Source organism: Nyctereutes procyonoides, unplaced genomic scaffold (genome assembly GCF_905146905.1).
Source record: "Nyctereutes procyonoides isolate TBG_1078 unplaced genomic scaffold, NYPRO_anot_genome, whole genome shotgun sequence".
Lineage (NCBI taxonomy): Eukaryota > Metazoa > Chordata > Mammalia > Carnivora > Canidae > Nyctereutes > Nyctereutes procyonoides.
Genome location: NW_026575040.1, coordinates 9105304 through 9130353, shown reverse-complemented (window position 1 = coordinate 9130353; position 25050 = coordinate 9105304). Strand labels below are relative to the sequence as shown.

General features: G+C 38.4%; 1 protein-coding gene across 2 annotated transcripts in view; it reads right to left on the bottom strand.

Moving 5' to 3' along the window:
• AAGAB (alpha and gamma adaptin binding protein) overlaps positions 1-25050 on the bottom strand; it is a 53191-nt gene that overhangs the window by 5713 nt on the left and 22428 nt on the right. For both annotated transcript variants that reach the window (XM_055319899.1, XM_055319898.1), the window contains exons 6-7: positions 2441-2523; positions 1473-1569 (exon numbers count right to left, since the gene is read on the bottom strand). In XM_055319899.1, the coding sequence (XP_055175874.1) occupies positions 1473-1569; positions 2441-2523 (180 nt within the window). The remainder of the gene's footprint in view (positions 1-1472; positions 1570-2440; positions 2524-25050) is intronic.

The following is a 25050-nucleotide window of genomic DNA, read 5'->3' as shown; positions in this document are numbered from 1 at the left end:
TAAATAAATACAAACAAGTAAATAAATAAATAAATAAATAAATAAATAAAAATAAATAAATAAATAAATAAATAAATACAATCTTTCAGAAAGTAAAAATAAATAAAAAATAAATGCTAAGGGTGTCAACTGCTATTCGAGTTGGGGGCTTCCAGGCCCTCTCAGTGGAAACTGATAGGATATATATATATATAATCCATATACACACACACACACACACACACACACACACACACATACATGCATACTAACACATGCATATGCACATCACTGTTTATTGCTCTATTGCTCTAACTTTAAGTATATCATCATGCTAATACCTTCAAGTTCTAGCCCAGTACCAAAGGGTTCATCTAAGCCTTCTCCTTTCCTTACATGTAGTTTCTTGGAAAGTGAGAAACCTAGCTCTCATTCCCTGTTATTTTATTTTTTCAACCCTGAAACATTACATATTACATATGTAATTACAAATTACATATATAATATATGTAATTTTATAATTTCTAAACCATACTGCTTTGACAATCGAATGTATTAAGCAGAGTTCACTATTTCCATTCAGTTGTTTCTGTTTTGGGCCTGCTGGTATCCAGTCAGAATGCTGTTTCCCCAAGTTATTTAGGTTAGTTCTTGTCTTCCCTACCTCCTTCAGTGTGGTTATTGGTTTGTTTTAATGGCAGAGACTTTAGCAGGTCTAAAGTCAATAGGAAGGACCCAAGTGAAAAGACAAGGGTGAATTTACTAAACAGAAAAGAGATTATATGTAATTTTTTCCTTCTTAATATGTTTCTATTACCAATCACTTTCTACATGGACTCTCTTCTAGTCAGAAAAAGAGTTTTGAAAACTCTGCACATGGGGCCTCTGTGGTACAAAGAGAGAGCAGAGATGTCAGTATTTGCCCAACAAGAGGACATTTACAGTTATTGTAAACTACATTTCTTGGCTTTTAGATACCAGAATGGATTCTAGTTTCAGCTCCAGGACCTTCCTGTTAGATACTCTTGGACAAGTTATTACACTGCTCTGGGCTTCAGCTTAATATCCATAAAATAACTTTTCTGCCAAATTTCATTACCAAACACAAGAAAGTGGCTATAAAAGAACTTTCAAAGGATGTGAAAGGGCTTATACGCTTGTATTATTCTTGTTACCATCAATTCTGCCAACTGTTAAATACTATGAAAAAAACTGGAATATGGAGATATAAAGCTGTTTCACCACCTGGTTCTGTCTATCTGAATCAAGATCCTGCTATAAGAATCAGAGAGAAAATGGTACCCACAGATTGCTTATATGGTTATTCTCCCTCCTTTTCTGATAGCTGTCCATAAGGCTTACATTCACTTGGGGTACATTATCAATTTTCTTCCCTTGTTCATGTTTAAAGTCAATTTCCCCCTGGATAAATCATCCCACACCTCTTCCAAGTTCCACAGAGCTGTCTCCTGGCAGTCAGAGGAGGAACTTACCCACGATGCTATCAGCCTGAGCGTCTGTTGTGTTAGATGCACCACCCCGATGCTCCAAGAGAGATTCAGTCCTAGCTGCTGCTGGCAAACGGGGCTGCTGTTGAGGAAAAGACACACAAGCAATAATTTAATAGGCTATTTCAGAACTAAAGCCAAGAAGGCTCACACTTCCACTCCCTGGTTGGCTTTAGAGAAGTAGTAATAAATAGGAGCTACAGACAAGGAGAGATGGAAGAAGGATCAATGTCATATATATATATATAAAGTATATATATATATAAATACATATATATATATATAAAGTAATAATAAGAGGCTAAACATTCACTAAGTCAGGAGTATTTTCCCTCAAGGAAAAACTACAAAGTGTTATGATTCTGCTGCTATTCTTGGCTATTAAAGCTGACTTCTGTTTCCTTTAAGAGCCATGTTTTACTCAAAATGTGATGAAAAAGATGCCTGGGAATACAATCTGGTACTCTTTTATTTGCTCTTGGAGCCGGCATGCTGACCAAAGTATACCTGGACCAAAGTCCTTGAAAACAGAAGGCTGAAGTCAGACTAGGAAACCCACTGAGGGCAGGGACCCTGCCTCAGATTGGTACAGGGCCTCATACATAGTAAGGACTGAAAAAGAACCATCAATTTTATTTTATAAATATCTGGAGGTAACTTTATGTCTCAAAGGAATCCTAGCACATGTTTTAAAGCACTCTAGCAAAAAAATGTCATGGAACAGCCCAAATTGCAAACATCTTAAAGAGCTTATTGCTTTAATGCTGAACTAGCCTTCTCTCAACAGGTACCAGGCACAAGATGACTGTTTTAGATTCTCTTTTTATCCTTCATTTACTATTGTCTGCTGCCTCTCAAATGGAAAGGAAAAAAAATGATAAATGGTATAAAGACTCATACTGACAAAGAGAAATGAAAACTAAAGCATGAAAGGATTCGGGAAGAATATTTACCTCTGAATGACACGTCTCTGCTGACCCAATGCTATGGTTTGCTCCAGCCAATGAGCTAAGAAGGCTAAAGCCTTGGTTTCTATCTGAAAAGAAAACAATACAATCAGTGAAATGTGTTATTTACATTTTAAAATGTTAAAATGACCGTTATGAAGAAACAGTGGCTATTTCCTCATTATAAAAGTTCTAATTATAAAACTGTTACTGTCAGACAATATCTTACTCATGCTTGCATTTTCTTCATAATAATTATTTGAAAATATGAATTTTCTTGAATAAAAGCTTCTTAAAAAAAATAGTCACTAGCAATTACCATATTCTCTCAATTCTGAGTAATTTAAGAACTCACAGACACAGGTCTGGGTCAAATATAGTGGCAGGGCCATTACAACAAACAAGACCACTCAGAGGTTCCTTCGCAAAGGTTAACCACACTCATGTTTCAACAATCACTATGAACCAGCATTCCGATGTTTTAAACAATGTTTTAAGTGTTCAGAAACATTTTTTAAAAAGCAACACAAAGGCATTATTATCAGGGGAAAAGGAACATGCATAATTTTTTTTAAAATAAAGTTTTCATTTTGTGATACATAAGCCATTTGCACTTAAGGCACCCCATACTCTCAATGTTTGTACTTACAATGGAGGGCAAATCTGGAGCAGCACATCTAGAACTGATGACAGTACACACCAGCCCTGATCACTGTGTTATTCAAAATTACCTGGAACATCTATGCAAACTACCCAGGTATTCAAGGACCCTACTTCAGACCTTACTGAGGCACAACCTCTGGGGCAGATGCCAAGGAAGCTGAACTTTTATTTTTTCTCAAGTTGATTTATTCATTTTTAGTAATATCTACACCCAATGTGAGGCTCAAATTCACAAGCCTGAGATCAAGAGTGGCATGCTCATCAAACAAAAAGAAATAAAAAAAAAAAAGAAATAAAAGGCATCCAAATCAGCAAAGAAGAAGTCAAACTTTCACTCTTCGCAGACATGACACTCTATGTAGAAAAACTGAAAGACTCCACCAAAAAATTGCTAGAAGTGACACAGGAATTCAGCAAAGCCACAGGATATAAAAATGCACAGAAGTCAGCTGCATTTCTGTACACTAACAATGAAGCAGCAGAAAGGGAAATCAAGGAATTGATCCCATTTACAACTGCACCAAAAACCATAAGATAGCTAGGAATAAACCTAACCAAAGAAGTAAAGGATCTGTACTCTTAAAACTATAAAATACTCATGGAAGAAATTGAGGAAGAGACAAAGAAATGGAAAAACATTCCATGTTCACGGATTGGAAGAATATTGTTAAAATGTCTATGCTATCCAAAGCAATCTATACATTCAATGCAATGCCTATCAAAATACCATCAGCATTTTTCACAGAGCTGGCATAAACAATCCTAAAATTTGTGTGGAACCAGAAAAGACCCCAAATAGCCAAAGTAATGTTGGAAAAGAAAACCAAAGCTGGAAGCATCACAATTCCAGACTTCAAGCTGTATTACAAAGCTATGATCATTAAGGCAGTATGGTACTGGCACAAAAATAGACACATAAGATCAATGGAACAAAACAGAGAACCCAGAAATGGACCCTCAACTCTCTAATCTTTGACAAAGTAGGAAAGAATATCCAATGGAAAAAAGACAGTCTCTTCAACAAACAGTGTTGGGAAAATTGGACAGCCACATGCAGAAGAACAAAACTGGACCACTTTCCTACACTATACACAAAAATAGACTCAAAATGGATGAAAGACCTAAAAGTGAGGCAGGAACCCATCAAAATCCTAGAGAACAAAGACAGCAATCTCTACGACCTCAGTCACAGCAACTTCTTGCTAGACACATTTCCAAAGGCAAGACAAGCAAAAGAAAATATGAACAACTATCAGGACTTCATCAAGATAAACTTTCACACAGGGGCAATGACTGGGGTGGCTCAGTGGATGAGCATCCGCCTCTGGCTCAGGTCATGATCCCAGGGTCCTGGGATCAAGTCCCGCATCAGGCGCCCTAAAGGGAACCTGCCTCTCCCTCCGCCTGTGTCTCTACCTCTCTCTCTCTGTTTCTCATGAATAAGTAAAATAAAATCTTTAAAAAAAAAAAAAAAAAAGATCAGCTTCCGCACAGCAAACGAAACAGTCCACAAAACTAAAAGGCAATCAACAGAACGGGAGAAGATATTTGCAAATGACATATCAGATAAAGAGCTAGTATCCAAAATCTATAAAGAACTTATCAAACTCAACACCCAAAAAACAAATAATCCAGTCAAGAAATGGGCAGAAGACATGAACAGACATTTCCCCAAAGATGACATACAAATGGCCAACAGTCACATGAAAAGATGCTCAACATCACTCAGCATCAGGGAAATACGTTTCAAAACCACAATGAGATACCACTTCACACTGGTCAGAAGAGCTAAAATTAACAAGTCAGGAAAAAACTGATGTTAGGAAGAATGCGGAGAACAGGGAAACTTCTTACACTGTTGGTGGGAATGTAAGTTAGAAAGCACTCTGGAAAATAGTATGGAGGTTCCTCAAAAAGTGAAAAATGGAACTACCCTATGACCCAGCAATTGCACTACCAGGTATTTATCCAAAGGATACAAACATAGTGATTCAAAAGGGCACCTGCACGCCAATGTTTATAGCAGCAATGTCTACAAAAGCCAAAATATGGAAAGGGCCCAGATGTCCTCTGATAGATGAATGGATAAAGATGTGGTATATCTACAAAATGGAGTATTACTCAGCCATCAAAAAGAATGAAATCTTTTTGCAATGATGTGGATGGAACTAGAGAGTATTACGCTACGCTAAGTGAAGTCAGTCAGAGAAAGACAAATACCATAGATTTCACTCATATGTGGCATTTAAGAAACAAAACAGAGGATCATAGGGGAAGGGAAGGAAAAATAAAATAAGATAAAAACAGAAGGAGGCAAACATAAGAGACTCTTAATCATAGGAAATAACAGGGTTGGTGGAGCAAAGATGGGTGGGTGGATGTGGTAACTGGGTGATGGGCATTAAGGAGGGCACTTGATGGTATGAGCATCAGTGTTATATGCAACTGATGAATCACTAAATTCTACCTCTGAAACTAATAATGCAGTATATGTTAATTGAACTGAATTTAAATAAACAATTTAAAAGAAAACACTTTTAACTTCATTTAAGATGATATTAGTTGGAGAAGAAAAAAAAAAAAAAAAAAAGAGAGAGAGGCATGCTCTTCCAACTGAGCCAGCCAGATGCCCCAGAAGCTGAACTATTCTCAGCTCTTTAAAACACCAGAGTCACACAGAGGTTTTGAGGAAAGAGAAACACTTACAGCCTCTGTCCTCCTCCTTCCTTAGAGATTTGTCTTCTACACCAGACCAGAGGCCTGACCATGGCATGCCAGGCAGAGGCCCGCAGCTTTCTCCAGCCTCATCTCACCTCTCACCACATGAGCAACTGCGCACACGAGCAACCCAGTAGCTGTTTTTAAGGTTACCAAGGCACTGGGCGGCACCAGGAACCTGCTGCTTTTCTCACGCCATACCCCAATGGTGGCAGCAGGGCCTATGGTGCCCACATACTCCTGCAGCCCCTTTCACCTCCTCATCCAACTTGCTCACTCTGCCAAGAACATTCTAGGCCAAATGCTTGGGTATGCCCCATCCAAGAATCAAGCACTAAGGTGTCATCAGTGGAGGCTCAGAGGCCAAGAGAAGTAGAGCCACGTGGTGTCTCACACCCATGGCTATACGGAGGTTTAAACATCAGCGTAATTCCTTCTTTTTTGGTCAATGTGCTATAGATTTTAAAGCAGATCTATACAATACAATACTCTGACAGGGATTTTCGATGTTGTGAAAGTTCCTATAGTATACTTGAGACTCTTCGTACAAAAGGCATTATCCAAGTAACAGAGAATTGCTGTAAGAGACCCATCACTTCTATTACTGGAAATACACGGGGCTTGGGGTAATTTTCAAAATCCAAATCACAAATCTCTCCATATTCCAATTTCACAGCTTATGTTTTTCCTCTGTGGGGCATTACCTAAACTTGGCAGGCCAAGCTGCAATCCCTGAAGAATAATGCAATATTGTGTCAGTTTAGGCAAGTTATTAGATCAAAACAACCTATTTAAAATCCCTCATTTTTTATAGTGACTGCTTCCAAGGAGGGTGTCTGGGATGGACAGGAGTTAGGGAGCTAGACTCAGCACTGCAGACCATGAACCCTTGCGTGCCTTCTGATTTTTGTTTCATGTTCACGTGTTTACCTACTGAAAGATTTTTTTTTAATATAATGATTATATGCTATGTGTATTTTATCACAAAAGAGAATGCCCCACTTTTAATAATGGATATGATGATGAAAAAATCTGAATAATGGGAAGAGAACTGAGCTACCAGTCAGAAACCCTGGATTTCACTCCTGGCTGGGCCTACAGTGTGACCTCGGGGCAATTAATCAATCTTTCTGCATCTCAGTTTTTTGCTCTGTAAAATAAGAGGAATGCTATTCGTGGTTGTTAAGGTCCTTTCTGTTCTAGAAACTTGTGATTTTATGAAGAGGCACTCTTTAGCCTCTTATAGTAACTTTGAATCAGCTGGGCTTTTTTTTTTAATTACTAAAAAGAAAAACAAGAACCTTAAATTTCCTAATCCTTTTAAGGTTCACAGATGACTACAAGTTTATAATCAGGTTTCAGGCTAATTATAATAAGCTGGAAGGATTTTTGCTCAGAATTTTCTTATAAACAACAGAGAAAAGAAATCAAACTGACAGTCCACTATGGTACACTGCTTATATTTTAAGGTTAGAAACATCAATTTTCATGATTAGAAAAACAACTCATTTTTGTTCAACCAAAGCAGACTGCTCGCATATTCATGTTGCTCAAAAAAAAACTTGGATGATATTTTATACACCTACGGTTTTAAGGAAACTCTCAATCCTGCCTGGTTGAAAACGTGTTTAGCAAAATTCTGCCCATGTGCACCTACTGTTAAACTATTTTTCTCATAGGAAAGGACTACATAAACCTTTCCTTGTTCGCCAGATTTTTCTCCCCAGGACTCAGGGCATGGAAACACCATCCCTGATAAGAATTTATTCCTTTAGCAGGTAATTGGTGAAATTGGCTCTAGCATCTCTGGTTTAATGGTGCCACAAAATACTAGATTAATCTGGAAGGGTTAAATTAACCCGTCTACTGAACTGATTCTGCTGGAGCTTCTGAGTTTCAGAAACAGGAAAGTTGTTAAGTGGTATAAAATAAATCATTCTGGAGCACACAGTAAGCATATTAAACTCTGGTCCTAAAAACATCTAATTCAATTCCAGATTACTAAAATAGCACCTGTGGAATAGTAGATTTTAAAAAGTATGGTATCATTAAAAAAAAAAAATCTAGTGGTGCTGGTCATTAGCACAGAATTCTTCCAGAAGTGTCAGAAACAAAGCTATAGCCTCTAAAATAAAGATCTGAAGTGCCTCGGGGAGGAGCTTCTACTTATATATTTTTTATAAGAAGTTTCCAGAACATTTCATATATATGACATTGTTTGGATACCTCTTCATAGATCTAAAAGCATAGTATTATTATAGAAACATAAAATGTACTCCACACAAGTAATTATGACTTATATTACATGAGATATTTGGACAACTGAAAACCTGGGCTAAAAGGGAATAGCGCTAAATATACAAAGGATGCTGAAAAATCTGACAGCTGTATATAACTCAGACAGAGGCTGCAAGAATAAAACACTAAACACTCAACAGAGAAGTGTTTATTTCAAATGTATACACATGGCTACAATATTAAGAATTTCCATGGCCACACCCCTAAAATGTCTTAAATGACCTGTTAAATATTTTCTGTATTATATTCTGCTTTTATTTCTTGAAAGCAATCATTTGGCATCATCTTAAGAAGTTCAACTGTTCCCCATATTTTAAGTTTTCTTTATATCCTCTTTCTCTCCCCAAAGAATATTTTCCTTCCCACCATATGATACCATGACCAAATTACACCACAACTAAGATAGTTCAACTTACATAGAGAAGCTGTGCCTATTTTTTGAATGGTATTTTTAGATCACACCATACAATCTGCATAAAAATTTATTTTAAGCAAGTATTCCATCAGAAATGATTTCACTAGTATTTGGGAAATAAGCCTATACATATTTAACATATTCCATTCTGCCTGACATACTGAAATGAACATTTTTGAAATCAAAAAGAATTAAAAGAACTGATTTGTTCTAAGAAACTAATGCTTGAAAAGACAAAACTTTGATGCACTGTGGCTGGTGGTATCACTGGCTTTGAACCCACGAGAGTGAATCTGTGCTCACCCTCTGATACCTGGGACACCTGCTGACAAGTCAAGAATGGTTTCTGCCAATGCTTAAAGATAAAATGAACAGGACCACAAAGTAGCCAGCCTCTGCTTTTTCCCTTTTTCTTGATTGTAAATGAAATGTTCATTGTAGAAAATTTGGAAAACAGAAAAGTATAAAGAAGAAAATGAAATCATGAGAGATGCCAATCAATACTTTGGCATAAGGCCTCCTGGTCTTTTTCTTTTCTGTGCACGTACACACACAAATTCTTAATAAACTAAACTAAACAGAAGAATGAGTCCTGTCTTTCCCAAAGTCATAAAGGAAAGCTTTACACTAATTCCAATAATGGCTCCATTGTAAAGTTGTATCTACAGCCTGAAGCACACTCTTAAAAAATCCTCAAAGGAATGTTTTGAATTGAATCAAAAATCATTCAGAACTAAGTGTGAGGAACAACAAGAGCAAGGAAACAAGATGCTACCATAGTGAAAAAGATGACTTTTCTTATGTGGTTTATAACCAGCTCTGAAAACTATCAAAATGTTTATCAAATGTTTATCAAAACTATCAAATGTTTTGATAGGAAAACTATCAAAAATATTTTGCAAGGTGGCTGCAGAAGGAGGCCCTGCCTCCAGGATAACAACCTGAAGAGACCTCCCACCATTCATTTGCTTAAGGACAATTTAGAGGGTGATTTTTTTTTTTTTTTTAAACAAAGCCTAATCACTGGACTCATTTATTCCCTTCCATCTTCTCTAACTGTTCACAATTCCCACTTTCCCTGTTCTCTTACAACACAATTTCTTCCAAGTGATGCCTTCAACACAAAGGCATGCACATATACACTCACATGAATAGAGATCTACTTATTTTATTTTTGACCACAACATTCATAGACAAGCCCTAAGAGATTATTCAAATCATTCCTTCAAAAATTCCACAATATTAGGCATGGGATAAAAAGAAGAACAACTCAGTCTGACTCAAGGAACATGGTTCCATAGAATGTGATGCTGGTATAATTCTATACTATCCTAGAGGGAAACTGGGATCAAGAGACACAGATGAGCAAGGCAGATAAAGACTCCACTAGAATCCTCTTCATTAACCATTTTTCCTCTCATAAATTTGATGTTTTATTTTCTGTTGACATTAAATTTAATCATTATTTAATTTTACTCTCTCTTTAAAAAAAATTATACTAAAGGCATTAACCATCTACTTTCTCAGGAGAGTAGGGCAGAAAACAGGCAGCCAGATTAATCTTGTGTTTTTGGTACTTATTTCTTGCCACTGCTCTATATATCAGTTGCAATTCATTCCTTAATTCCTTAAACTAGATTCTGGGATTTCTACTTTGGTATCTTGTCACCAAGTAAATTCAGGGGAACATATATTAATAGATGATTAATTTTTTTCATTTATAATGGGAACATAGAAAACTATCAAATGAAGGAATGTTTCCACTATTAAAATTTCACTCAATCCTTACCCATCTTTATCATTAGAGATTAAACTATAACAGATAAACTGAAAGTAAATTCTCTGGGCTTTTGAAGTCCAATCTCTACAATTATTGTTTGCCACTGTGGGATCAAAGTCACAACTCTGCAATATTTGTTCAGTGTAATCCCTCCTTTACTGATTAGTAACAGTGAAAGATCATAAAATCTCCCTTCCTTGCCCTTCACTCAGTGGTGGTATTTGTAGTAAAAAGACCCACTGAATACCCAAGAGCCACAAGTACAGACTAAACCCTACATGGCCCTCATCAGTGCTCAGATGACAAAGCCTGGGATGGGGACCTCCGAGTAACACTAAACTGAAAGTTCAAACAAGGACAATGTGTATAATGCTACCTTCTTATACAAAACAAGTGACAACTTCATCTGAAAAACAAAACTCATCAGGCATCTATTAACCATCTTCTTTTCCCTGCCCTTAAAACCAAGTCTTATTTACCAAGTGCCTCCCAAGTTCCAGGCATAGTACTATGATACCTAGCTCTTCCAGTGATAACAAAGTACTCTGCAACCAACTCTTATGATGTACCAGACAAAAAAAAAAAAAAAAAAAAGGCAACCTCCCTGGAGACCAGAAAAGGAGTAAGAGGTGTCTACTTTTTTATAAAGATTTTATTTATTTATTTTATTTGAGAGAGAGAGACAGAGAGGAGGAGCAGAGAGAGAATCTCAAGCAGACAACATTGGGCTCAATCTCACAACACTGAGATCATGATCAGAGCTGAAACCAAGAGTCAGATGCTTAATAGACTGAGCCACCCATGTGAGGAAGAATGTCAGACATATTTGGCAAAAAGTACTGATCCTCCAGTTCTTTTTTTTTTTTTTTAAGATTTTATTTATTTATTCATGAGAGACACACAGAGAGAGAGGCAGAGACACGGGCAGAGGGAGAAGCAGGCTCCGTGCAGGGAGCCTGACATGGGACTCGATCCCGGGTCTCCAGGATCAGGCCCTGGGCTGAAGGCAGCACTAAACCGCTGAGCCACCCGGGCTACCCAGTTCTCCTTTCCTGATGCTCATAAAGGGGATATTATCAAACTATAAATGATAGGCCCAAATGTTAGGCCCCCACAGCCATGAGCCCAGCTTTGACAGGGGCTGAGGGTAACTCAAGTAGACAGCTGAGGTTGTACCCACATCTCTTTTCTTGAGCCATAGCCAAGAAATGGGAGGCAAGGCAGTGAGCAAACTGATGTGGACACAGAGATCTGAAAAAGCAGAGCCCAATTGTAAAGGCAGTCCTAACCATTTCATTTCTTGGAGCATTGGAAGTCACACCTTCCACTCTATGCATTATGAATGCATACCTTACTTTATGAAACAAGACACTGGTAGAGCCAAGAATATAAAACTAGGTTATTATAAAATAACCCAAAAGTTATGTCTTATATTAGGGAGATTTTCAAACCTCTTTCTCAGATAATAATTTGCCTACAATTTCAGCAGTATAATTTTACCTGTTTGCTTTTACAATATGAAATTAAGTAACAAAAACACATTAACTGAGTACCTTCTGTTTACATAAGTTTTAACTCAAACTGAAGAGAATAATCTCTTGTGACACTAAATAATTTAAAATAAACTATCTTTCACTCAAAAGTAATATATAAGTATTTATTACACTATTTGCAGCTTTTATCTATACTTTGGATTAAGTCAGAACAGCATAATAGAGGTAGTATCAACACCATTTCAGACAGCCTTTTAAAAGGGATTTATTGGGGATCCCTGGGTGGCGCAGCGGTTTGGCGCCTGCCTTTGGCCCAGGGCGCGATCCTGGAGACCTGGGATCGAGTCCCACATCGGGCTTCCAGTGCATGGAGCCTGCTTCTCCCTCTGCCTGTGTCTCTGCCTCTCTCTCTCTCTGTGACTATCATAAACAAATAAAAAATTAAAGAAAAAAAAAAAAATAAAAGGGATTTATTTTAAATCCAACAAGAGAATATAACAATTGTAAATATCTATGCACCCAATATTGGAGTACCTAAATACATAAAGCAAATATTAACAAACATAAAGGAAGAAAGTGATAGTACTACAATAATAGTGGGGGAATTTAGCACCCCAGTTACATCAGCCAGATCATCCATGCAGAAAAATCAATAAAGAAATGGTGTCTTTGAAAGACACATTAGACCAGATGGATTTAACAGGTATATACAGAACACCCCATCCAAAAATGACAGAATATACATTCTTTTCAAGTACACATGGAACATCCTCTAGGATAGATCCTATGTTGGGTAACAAAACAAGTCTCAATAAACTTATGATTGAAATCATACCATGTATCTTTTCTGATCATGACAATATGAAACTAGAAATCAATTACAAGAAAGAAAAAAAAAACACTGGGGAAAAAGCACAAGCACGAGGAGGCTAAAAAAATATGTTACTAAACAACCAAAGAAAGGGTCAATGAAGAAATCAAAGAGGAAATTAAAATACACATAGAGACAAATGAAAATGAAAACACAATGGTCCAAAATCTTTGGGATGCAGCAAAAACATCCCCCTAAGCAAATTTTCCTTAGAAAAAATTATAGCAATACAGGTCTACCTTAAGAAATAAGAAAAATCTCAAATATACAATATAACATTACAACTAAGTGAACTAGGAAAAAGAGAACTAACTAAGCCCAAGGGTAGGAGAAGGCAGGAAATAATAAAGATTAGTGCAGGAATAAATGAATTGGGAGCCAAAAAACAATAGAAAAAAAATCAATGAAACCAACAGTGGTTCTTTGAAAAGATAAAAAATTGTTAAGCCAGACTTACTAAAAAAAAGAGACAGGAGATCCATATAAATAAAATCAGAAATGAAAGGGGAAATAGCAACTAACACCACAGAAATGCAAAGGATTGTTAAAAGACTACTATGAAAAATTATATACCAACAACTTGGACAAGCTAGAAGAACTGGAAATATACAGTATTCCAAAACTGAATCAGGAAGAAATTGAAAATTTCAACAAACTAATTACTAGTAATGAAACTGAATTGGTAATCAAAAAACTCCCAACCAACAAAAATCCAGGACTGACAAGTGAGTTCTACCAAATATTTAAAGAAGAGTTAATACCTATTCTCCTCAAACTATTCCAAAAAACAGAAGAAGGAAAGCTTCTGAATACAGAATACATTCTACAAAGCCAGCATTCCCCTGCTACCAAAACCAGACAAAGACAACACAAAAATAGAGTATTAAAGGCCAATATCCCTGATGAATATAGATGAAAAAAATCCTCAGCAAAATATTAGCAAACTGAATTCAACAATACATTAAAAGGATCATTTACCACGATCAAGTGGGATTTATCCCAGGGATGCAATTCAATATCTGCAAATCAATGTGATTGATACGTACCACATTAACTAAATGAAAAATAAAAATCATATGATCATCTCAATAAGATCCAGAGAAAAAAGCACTTGACAAAATTCAACATCCATTCATGACAAAAACCTCTCAACAGAGTGGATAGAGAACATACCTCAAAATAATAAAGGCTGTATGTGAAAAACCCACAGCTAACATCCTACTGAATGGTGAAAAACTGAGAGCTTTTCCTCTAAGATAGGAACAAGAGAAGGATGTCCATACACACCACTTTTAGTCAACATAGTACTAGAAGTTCTGCTCACAGCAAACAGACAAGAAATAAAAGGCATCCAAATTGGCAAGGAAGAAGTTAAACTATCACTATTTGCAGATGACATGATACTATACATAGAAAACCCTGAAGACTCTACTAAAAAAAACCATCAAAAGTAATAAATGAATCCAGTTCCAGGATACAAAATTAATATACAGAAATTGGTTGCATTTCTCTATACTAAAACAAGTAGCAAAAACAGACATTAAGAAAAATAATTATATTTACAACTGCACCCCCGCCCCCCCCAAAAAAACAAAAAACCTAGGAATAAACTTAATCAAGAAGGTGAAAACTGTAAAACATTGATGAAAGAAATTAATGACAACACAATAAAATGGAAAGATATCTTTCTAAAAATGGAAAGATACTCCGTGCTCATGGGTTGTAAGAATTAATATTGTTAAAATATCCATACTACCCAAAGCAACCTATAGATTCAATGCAATCTTTATCAAATTACCATCAGTATTTTTCACAGAACTAGAACAAAATAATCCTAAAATTTATATGCACCCACAAAAGGCCCTAAATATCCAAAGCAATTTTGAGAAAGAACAAAGCCGTAGGTAGGTATCACAATCCCAGATTTCAAGATACACTACAAAGCTATAGTAATCAAAACAATATGGTACTGGCACAAAAACAGACATATGGATCAACAGAATAGAGAGCCTAGAAATAGAGCCAGACTCATAGTCAATTAATATGCAACAAAGGAGGCAAAAATATACAATGGGGAAAAGACAGATTCTTCAACAAATGGTGTTGGGAAAACTGGACAGTTACATAAAAAGGAATGAAACTGGACCATTTTCTCAACCATACACAAAAATAAACTCAAAATGGATTAAGGATCTAAATGTGAGACCTAAAACTCTGAGAAGAAAACACAGGCAGTAATCTCTTTGACATTAGCCTTAATAACATTTTTCCAGATGGGTCTCCTCAGGCAAGGGGGAAAAATAATCAAAAATAAACTACTGAGACTACACCAAAATAAAAACCTTTTGCACAGTAAAGCAAACAAACAAAAAACCAAAAAAAAAAAAAAAAAAAAAAAGGCAACTATGGAAGAAGACATCTGCAAATGACCTGATAGAGAGTTAATATCCAAAATATGTAATGTATATAACTTAACATGAAAAAAAAATCTGATTTAAAATGGGAAGACATTTTTGCAAGCCAACAGACGCAAGAAAACATGCTCAATATCACTAATGCACTAACTAGAGAAATGCAAATCAAAACCACAATTAGATATCACCTTATACCTGTGAGAATGGCTAGAATCAAAAAGATAAAAAACAAGTGTTGGCTAGGATATGGAGAAATGGGAACCCTTGTGTACTGGTGAGACTATATATCGGTGCAGCCACTGTAGAAAACAGTATGGAGACTCCTCAAAAAATAAAAATACTATATGATCTAAGTAATTCCATTACTGGGTACTAACCCAAAGAATATAAAAGATAAAAGCACTAATTCAAAAAGGTATATGCACCACTGTGTCTACTGCAGCATTATTTATAATAGCCAAGATATGGAAGCAACCCAAGTGTCCATCAATAAATGAATGGATAAAGAAGAGGTAGTATGTATCCACAATGGAATACTTCTCAGCCATTAAAAAGAACCGGATCTTACCATTTGTAACAACATGAATGTATTTAGAGGGTATTATGCTAAGTGAAGCAAGTCAGAAAGAAAAAGACAAATATGATTTCAACTTATATTTGGAATCTTAAAAAAAAAAAAGGAAAAACAGACTTATAAATGGAGAACAAACTGATGGTGCGAGGGATGGGGAAAATGGGTGAAGAGGAGTGGAAGGTACAGGCTTCTAGTTATAGAATGAATAATTATGAGGATATTAGCTACAGCAAAGAGAATATAGACAGTAGCCACACCTGTGGTGAGCACAGCATAAAGCAGACTTCTTAAATCACTATGTTGTACACCTAAAACTAATAACACTGTGTCAACTAAACTTCAATAAAAACATAAAATTTAAAACACTGAAATTAAATTAAATGGATTTGATTTTTTTGAAAGGGTTTATTTTAAATGCAATAAGCAAAAAAAAAAAAAAAAAAAAATCCAAATCTCAGATATGATCACTAATTCCAGTCTGTCTTCTTAAAATCTTGTTAAAATCCCCCACTACACCTAGGCTGAGGGGGCTCTATAGGGAATGAACTCATCTGGCTCTGCCAATATTTCCTATGCAGCCTGGGTAAATTATTTAACTACTCTGTGTTCATTTCTCTAACCAGCCAACAATGTAAATCAACATACTGTAATGGAAAAACAACAATCCTGGTCAGGAGATCTGTTGTCTGGTCCTACCTTAGCTACTGACTGACTGTGTGAGTTTGGCCAAGTCACCTCTCCTCTCTGAGGCCTCACCTGTAAAAGTGTAAGATCTGTTAAAGGAAAATGTCCCACAAGTTGTATGCATGGGGATTCTACATCTTAAATGCCTTCACCTGGCTAATCCAAATACACTATCATACCAGATAAAATAATGTCCTTTATTAAATTCTACAAAATTCAATGAGTCAACCCATCTGGTCTAAGACTTGATAGAAAAAATACCGCATAGAAAAACACTGGGGAAAAAAAAAAAAAGAAAAACACTGGGAAGAAAAACATGATTGCTCTCCAAGATACTAGTCTTGGAGTCTTGGATAGAAGTTCAGGCAAAGTACCTTCCCCACCTGAATTAGGTACAACCACTGTTCATGAGAATCCATCAGCAGCCCCTTATGGAATTATCTATTTTCTGCTTGGATCATCTCTTAGTGTAATATACTCCATAAACTACCTCCTGTACGTTCAATAATGCTTTCATTTTATTTGTAATTGGTAAGCCATTTTAAGCTTTAGGAAATGTCCCTAAATTATAGTAGTCTAGGATTTGGGGAATCAAGTCCATATGTACCCTATACTACTACAGATTCCAGTTAAATCCCTTCTCAGCTTTGGTTTTTCCAAACTTACTACTAGAGACAATCTCCATTCTTCCCATCCCCTTGACTGCTTCAGTAGCCCTGAGCTAGATTTTTTCCAATGCCGTTGGAACTTTCTTCACCAGCTAGGAAGAAAAGTGATCAAAAGGAAAGCCAGTAACAGCAAGAAGAAAATACATCATCACCCAGAGAGAAAACTGTCACGACTATTCTCACTTCTATGACAAAGTAAATCAAGTATCCTTTCCCCAAACTACCAGCATAAAAAGACACTCTATCTGCTAAGAATTCACAAAAGAATTATTTGATTTCTCTATGCAATGAACTGCTTCTAGGACTATTTTCATAAAGTACTGAAGTACCTATTACTTGAAGCATTTAACCAAAAAAGATGATCTTTGGTTAAAAGATAGATCATCTGGCAAGAATGCTATAAAAGCCTTTCCTATACTGGAGAGAAGATACTAGCTCAAAAGTTCCTAAAAGTTTTTAATCCAATGTAGTTGAGAGATTCGTCATCTTATCAAACAACTAGTAGTACTGGCTTACTGAAGTAATTATCACTGGGAGCCAGGCAAGTTGTCTTGAGAGGGAGTGTGTAGCATTTGATATGCACTCCCATGCCAGCAGTGGGTCTCAGTTGAGAATCGATGGATTAAGTTACTCCTAAAATCTCCCCAAATATAAAAGCCTACTGATATTTCCACAAAGACTAGGGCAAGTGTCTAAGGCCTTTGCTATCATCATCTAACAGATGCCCCTCCTCCAATACTCCCCCCTCATGTCTTCATAATGTTAATTATTGTTATTTTCTCCAATACTACTTCTGTCTGAATTCCTAGCAAGCTCAACAGATATAGAGATGATTCAACAATCTTTCAGTTCATTTAATTTCTTTTACTGATGTTGTCCTCTACCCTACTTTGGCCATATATTCCCCGTCATGCCCTAAGACCTTATCATTAACAGCTACAACCCCTCCATAATCTCAATTTCATGTATCCCACACTCTCTAACCACCACCTAATTTTCCAGCACACTCCCTCCCCACAGTGCCTCAATCCCACTATTCACCAACTCCACCGGGACCTCAAAATTACCACCTTTTCACTGACCCCCTCCCTACTGATTTTCTCTTTCCCTTTTCTACCCAGTTTAAATTCCATGGTCAATCATTACAGTTCCTATCTTATGTATACTGTCTAATTCCTTGCCTCTCTCTTGCTGTGATACCCTTGCTTGGTAAAAGCACAACTGATAGGGACGCCTGGGTGGCTCAGGGGTTGAGCATCTGCCTTCAGCTCAGCGCGGGATCCTGGGGTCCCAGAATCGAGTCTCACTTCGAGCTCCCTGCATGGACCGTGCTTCTCCCTCTGCCTATGTCTCTGCCTCTCTCTGTGTCTCTCATGAATAAATAAATAAAATATTTACCAAAAAAAGCACAGCTGATTAATCTATGCATGCACCCAGACAGCTTAAGGGAGCTGGGGAAAGCACACAGGCGCACAGACACAAAAGTTGCCTGGCTTCACTTCAAATTTACCATACCAAATTTCTAGTGGGCCCCTTCATGCTGTCTGGTAATCTTCCTTTATTTACATCCCTACATTCACCTTCTCTCTCGCTCTTCTAGAGAACATCCATATTTTCTTCTCTCACCTGAAATCCTAACACTACCCCTCCCTCTGCCCTCTCAGTTGGCTCACTAACTTCACTGAGAAAATTTAAACAATCACAAGAAACTTCCATAGATTTCCAAATCAAGTCTCCCTACCCAGCAACATTCGCACCCACATACTCCCTCCCTGCCTCTTTCTACAGATCTACTTTTCTTCTCCTGTCCAAAGCCAATCCTTCTGCTTTTCCTATAGAGCCGACCCCCTTGCCTATTCCAGTGATTCTCCCCTCTCTCCTACCTCATCAGGTTTTGTCTTGGGTTTTTTTTTTTCTTTTCTTTTTCTTTTTTTCTCTCTACTGGACTTTCCCTTCAGCCTGTGGACATGCTCTTGCTCTCACCTTAAAAGCATGGTAAAACTGAGCCACACTCTTTTCACTAGCTTCCATCTATTTCTCTGCAAAATTTTCAAGAGAGGTTGATAGTCATCGTCTCCAATTTCTCTCTTCCCAATTCCTCTCTCTCTTTTTTTTTTAAGATTTTATTTATTTATACATGATAGACACAGAGAGGCAGAGACACAAGCACAGAGAGAAGCAGGCTCCATATAGGGAGCCCAATGTGGGATTCGATCCCGGGACCACAGGATCACTCCCTGGGCCAAAGGCAGGCACTCAAACCGCTGAGCCACTCAGGCTTCCCACTCACAATCTCTTTTACACCTACTTCCCCAAAACTGCTCTCCTCAAGGTCCCTGGTGACATTGCTAAATCCAAAGGTCAATTCTCAGTTCTCATCTTACTTGACCTATGAGCAGCATTTGACATAGCTACCATTCCCTCCAACTTAAGAACACTCTGCTTAATCCTAGGACTCTACTCTCTTGCCTTTCCTACCTTGCTGGTCATTCTTTCTCAGTCTCTTTTGCTGGTTCCTTCTTTTCTTCTCATGTTGGAAATCCTGGGCTGAGTCCTTGGTCCACTTTATTCACTATACTTACTCCCCCCTTGGAGATGTCATCCAGGCTCATGGTTTTAAATGCCTCTCTTTTGAAACTCCACACATCTATACAACTGGCTGCTTGACATCTCCACTTGGAAGTCTAGTGGCCAACTCAAGGTTAATGTATCTAAAGCTGAATTATGCAAATGTCACCCTGTCCCTCAAAGTCAACTTCATCTGCAGCTTCCTCATGGCAGTCGATGGTCACTTATCCTTCAGATTGCTCAGGTCCCAGAGTCCGTGACTGCTCTCCTTCTCTCATAACTCACATCCAACCCATCAGGAAATCATGCTAGCTCCACCTTAAAATCTATCTAGAATCTGACCTGTTCTTAGGTCTTTCATTCCTACAACTCTGATCAGGCCACCACTATGTCTCACCTGGAGAATTGCAATGGTCTCCTAATAGATCTCCTTGGCTCCTCCTCACCTCTATCACTTATTCTCCACCCAGCAGCCAGAGGGATCCTTTCAGACCTAAGTCAGATCACATCACTCTTCTACTCAATGACCTAAAGATTACCTAGTTGACTTTAAGAAATGTGAAAGTTACGGGATGTCTGGGTGGCTCATAGGTTGAGCATTTGCCTTTGGCTCAGGGCATGATCCCGAGGTCCTGGGATCGAGTCCCACATTGGGCTCCCTGCATGGAGCCTCCTTCTCCCTCTGTCTATGTCTCTGCCTCCCTGTGTTTCAGAAAAGGAAAGAAAAGAAAGAAAAGAAAGAAAAGAAAGAAAAGAAAGAAAGAAAGAAAGAAAGAAAGAAGAGAGAAAAGAAAAGAAAAAAGAAAAGAAAAGAAAAAAGAGAAGAGAAGAGAAGAGAAGAGAAGAGAAGAGAAGAGAAGAGAAGAGGGGAGGGGAGGGGAGGGGAGGGGAGGGGAGGGGAGGGGAGGGGAGGGGAGGGGAGGGGAGGGGAGGGGAGGGGAGGGGAGGGGAGGGGAGGGGAGGGGAGGGGAGGGGAGGGGAGGGGAGGGGAGGGGAGAGGAGAGGAGAGGAGAGGAGAGGAGAGGAGAGGAGAGGAGAGGAGAGAAGAGAAGAGAAGAGAAGAGAAGAGAAGAGAAGAGAAGAGAAGAGAAGAGAAGAGAAGAGAAGAGAAGAGAAAAAAAAGAAAAGAAAAGAAAGAAAAGAAAAGAAAAGAAAAGGCTAGGACACTGGTGAGTAAGTTACACCACCTCCTCATTCAATGGAACTCACCCATCCATTGATGACGGAGGCCCGGGTTGAATGACCAAAGGCATAGTGCCGGCCAAAGGAGGCTCTCCAGAGACATGGCTGCTGTTTTCTGACCGTTAAATTATTTACAGGGCTGCATGACATTTTTGTGTTGGTCCGAGTCCCACATTGGACTCCTTGCAGGGAGCCTGCTTTTCCCTCTTCCTGTGTCTCTGCCTCTCTGTATCTCTCATGAACAAATAGATAAAATCTTTTTTTTTTTAAATGTGAAAGTTACTCTGATGGCCTACAAATCCTTAAATAATCTGGTCCTCCACTTTTCTCTGACCTTCTCCTCTCAGCCACTGTGTTCCTTAATACGCTTCAAACACATCAGGCATGCTTTCTCCTTAGGGCCTTTGCGGTAGCTATTCCCTATGACTGTTATGCTCTTCTCCCAAATATTCACATGGCAAAGCACGTCATCTCTTTCCTCCAATTTCAAGCTTTCAAGGAGACCTACCCTGACCACCCGAGTTAATAATGCAGTCTATCTGGCAATCTCAGTATCCCAACCATGCTTTATTATTTTTTCTATATCACTTAACATCTTCTTAATATATTGTGTAATTTATTGTGTTGTCTATTGATTACTGCCTCCCACCAGAATGAAAACTACACAAGGACAGAAACTTTTGTTCATTTTGTTCACTTAGTATTCCAAGCATGCAGCATAATGCCTGACACACAATAAGTACTCAATAAATATTTTTTTTAATGCATGAATTAACATTCAAAACTGGATTTAGATTACAGACCAGAGAGAGATATTTGAGGTTGACAGAAGAAAAACTCAAATGGCCCAGATACACCTTGGGTCTCAATTATGCTCCTACACAATTAGCTACTTTAAAAGGCTGTATTAGGGCAGCCCCGGTGGCGTAGCGGTTTAGTGCCGCCTGCAGCCTGGGGTGTGATCCTGGAGACTGGGGATCAAGTCCCACATTGGGCTCCCTGCATGAAGCCTGCTTCTCCCTCTGCCTGTGTCTCTGCCTCTCTGCCTGCCTTTCTCTCTCTCTCTCCGCCTTGGAATTAAAAAAATAAAATAAAAAATAAAAGGCTGTATTATTATTTCTTTCAGATCTCAAGGCAGATTATGTAAACACTGGCCACTTTGTCATAGTACTAGCCCCTACTAGACACCAAGGATGAATGAAAGGCAGTGCCCACTATTTTTGCCTTTGCCTCTAGGTGACTCTACACTGAGCAGTCTGGTCTTTTTCCTCCAGCTTTGTAAGTCAGAGGGATGACTTGCAAATATCACGTGATTTAGGAATGGGAGAAAGCAAGTCTGTCAGGGCTCATGTCACTTTCAAAATGCCTAATTTACTCCCGTGGATTAGGCACAGACTCTTACAAGTTAGAACTAGATGACTATCATTTATGTCAGTAGTTCTCAGCCAGGGTTGCATATTTGAATTCCTAAGGCACTTAAAATATACTGTAGCTGCCCCTCCCTTCTAGGATAAATAGTCTGGGTGAGGCACAGACTGTAAAGGTGTTCCAGGTGATCTGAATGTGCAACCACAGCTGGGAGCCACGGATAGGGCTCAACTTCATTTTCTAGATTAAATATAAAACCCAGCCAAAATGAGATCTAAGGGCACACAGCTGAGTAGGCAGTGTAAGGACTAGAAATTGCTGCTTGATTCTTTAGAGAAAAAGCGGTAAAAGTGAAATTTCATTACAACATAATAATGTGTAAGGCTAGGTAAGTAAATGCTGCTATTATTTTTATTAAAATCGTGGCATCTATGTTCACAAATGAGAAATTTTCTTTACTGGCAACTAACTTTAAGGATTTGGATCAGGGTTTGTTAAGGTAGCCTTGGAATGAATTAGGTACACTACCTATCTTCCTATACTCTAAAATCTTGTATAAACATTTATTCCTTTATTAAAATAACTAGACGAACTTCCAGAAAAAAAAAAACCCACCTCTAGTATTTCTAAAATCTTTCTTTACCTTGTCAACCAACTTTTTGATTTAAACAATTTTTTGGCTTAAAAAACTTGCAGGCAGTGATGGCTGCGTAACAATGTGAATGTACTTAAGGCCTCTGAACTGTACACATAAAAATGGTTAACATAGTAAATTTCATGCTTTGTATATTTAACCACAACTTTTTAAAAGTAAGAGAAAAACAAAAGAAAAAGAGAAAGGAGTGAGGGTGAAAAAGATCTAAAGAAACAAATTTAACCAGTCTGAGCACCTGCTGGCAGACTTCAAGAAAAGCCTGCTGGGAGGAAGGATCAATTCACTGGGTACTCAGACCACCAGCAAAGCAAGACTCTGTTAAGAGCACAGGAAGTAGGTCACCCTGGAAGAGTAACATGACCTAGCCCATAACCACACAGAGCTTGGTCTCTAATCTAAGATGTGGGGCTATACAAAGATATCCTTGACACTGCCTAAGACCTGGGTTGTATCCAAATGTCACTGGATTTCCACATCTAGGGCTCCTCCTATAGAGAAGATAGTTAAGTTTCCTCATACCGCAAGTTCAGGATCCTCTTAAATGTGGAATTAAGCTAATGGCAGTAGGTTTGTCTTTTGTTAACCGCAAAACAATGTACCAACACTAAAGAGAAAAGAAGGTAGAGACGCTCTAGGAAAAGAGTCATGAAATATCCACAGTATGCCTCTTGGCTCTGCAATTCTCTTAAGAAATTGTGTAGTGTCTAAAACAAGTAGAACAGCATTTTTTCAGAAAACATCTTTGACCATAATTCCAAGGTAATAAAGTGTATTCAGTCCAGCTTCTTTTTTTTTTTTTTTTTTTAAATTTTTTATTTATTTATGATAGTCACAGAGAGAGAGAGAGGCAGAGACACAGGCAGAGGGAGAAGCAGGCTCCATGCACCGGGAGCCCGAAGTGGGATTCGATCCAGGGTCTCCAGGATCGCGCTCCGGGCCAAAGGCAGGCGCCAAACCGCTGCGCCACCCAGGGATCCCTCAGTCCAGCTTCTAAATTTATAGCCATAAATGCAAAGTACAAGGTAGTGCTTCTTTAATGTATAAACTGACTGGGGCGGTGGGGGTGGGTGTAGATTTTTCAAAAAGCGATTGAAGCCAAATAAGCTTCTCTGAAAATAGTTCTCATAAATTTAACAAGCACCACTGAATATAATTTTAGTCCAAATTGATCCAGTTTATGTACCATACCTTAAAGAGATTTTTACAGTGCAGATAGTGTATGGCAATGCCCATGATAAATGTTCGACAAGGATTTGCTCAGTGAATGAATGGGAAGGTCCAAGCCTCAATCTGAGTGTGTTTTGGTAACAGGGAGATGACAACATAGGCTAAAATCTAAATCTACCAGGGCCTTATTTTATTGCTACTATGAAAGAATAAAAATCCATCTTTGCAATTCAATGCAACAGATACGTTAGATTCCCCTGAGAAAGAATAAAGTAGGGGGAGAGGAACGATGACGAAGGGAAGCAAAGGGGAGGGAGCAGCTCACTATACCAGAAGGAGCTTCTCCAAGGATGACATGGGTCAGGTCAGATCTCAGGCAAGTCAAAGGGCCCCAATCTGACTTAAAACTCAAGTGCCAACCGGAAATTGAGATGAAGTATTCTACTTTGCTAAAACTGATCTTCCACTTGACTCTCTTATCTCAGGGGTGATGGGGTAAGCTCAGTGTTAACAGGATTTTTCTCATTCCTTTCCATAGTATTTCATCTACCGTGGGGTCCCTGTGGAGATGCCAAGTGCTCCAAGACAGAGAAGAACCCCACCATCAGCAATTCCAGATGGATCACGTTAGAGGTTGAGCTGTATCCCCCATCAAGTTCAACGGGTGAAGTTCTAATTCCTAGTTCCTCAGCCTGTTACCTTATCTGCAGGTTTCGCAGATGAAGGTGAAGTTATACTGAAGTTGGGTGGGCCCTGAACTCAGTACACCTACTGTCCATATACAAAAAAGAAATCTAAACACAGACCAACATGCAAGGAGCATGCCGTAGGAGGACTGGAGCTATGCCGCCACGAGCCAGTGCACTGCCAGGAACGAAAACCATACAGATTCCTCCTCGGCACCTTCGGAGGGAACATGGCCCTGCTGGCATCTCGGTTTCACACACCTGCCTTCTAGAGCTGGGAGACAGTAAGTACCTATCAGACTAAGCAGCCAGCATGTGGTCCTTTGCAACCACAGCCTCAGCACATGGATGCCAAAAGTGAGGGGCCAGCATGCACCAACCAGCCCACCCCCTGCATGCAGCATGTCAACTC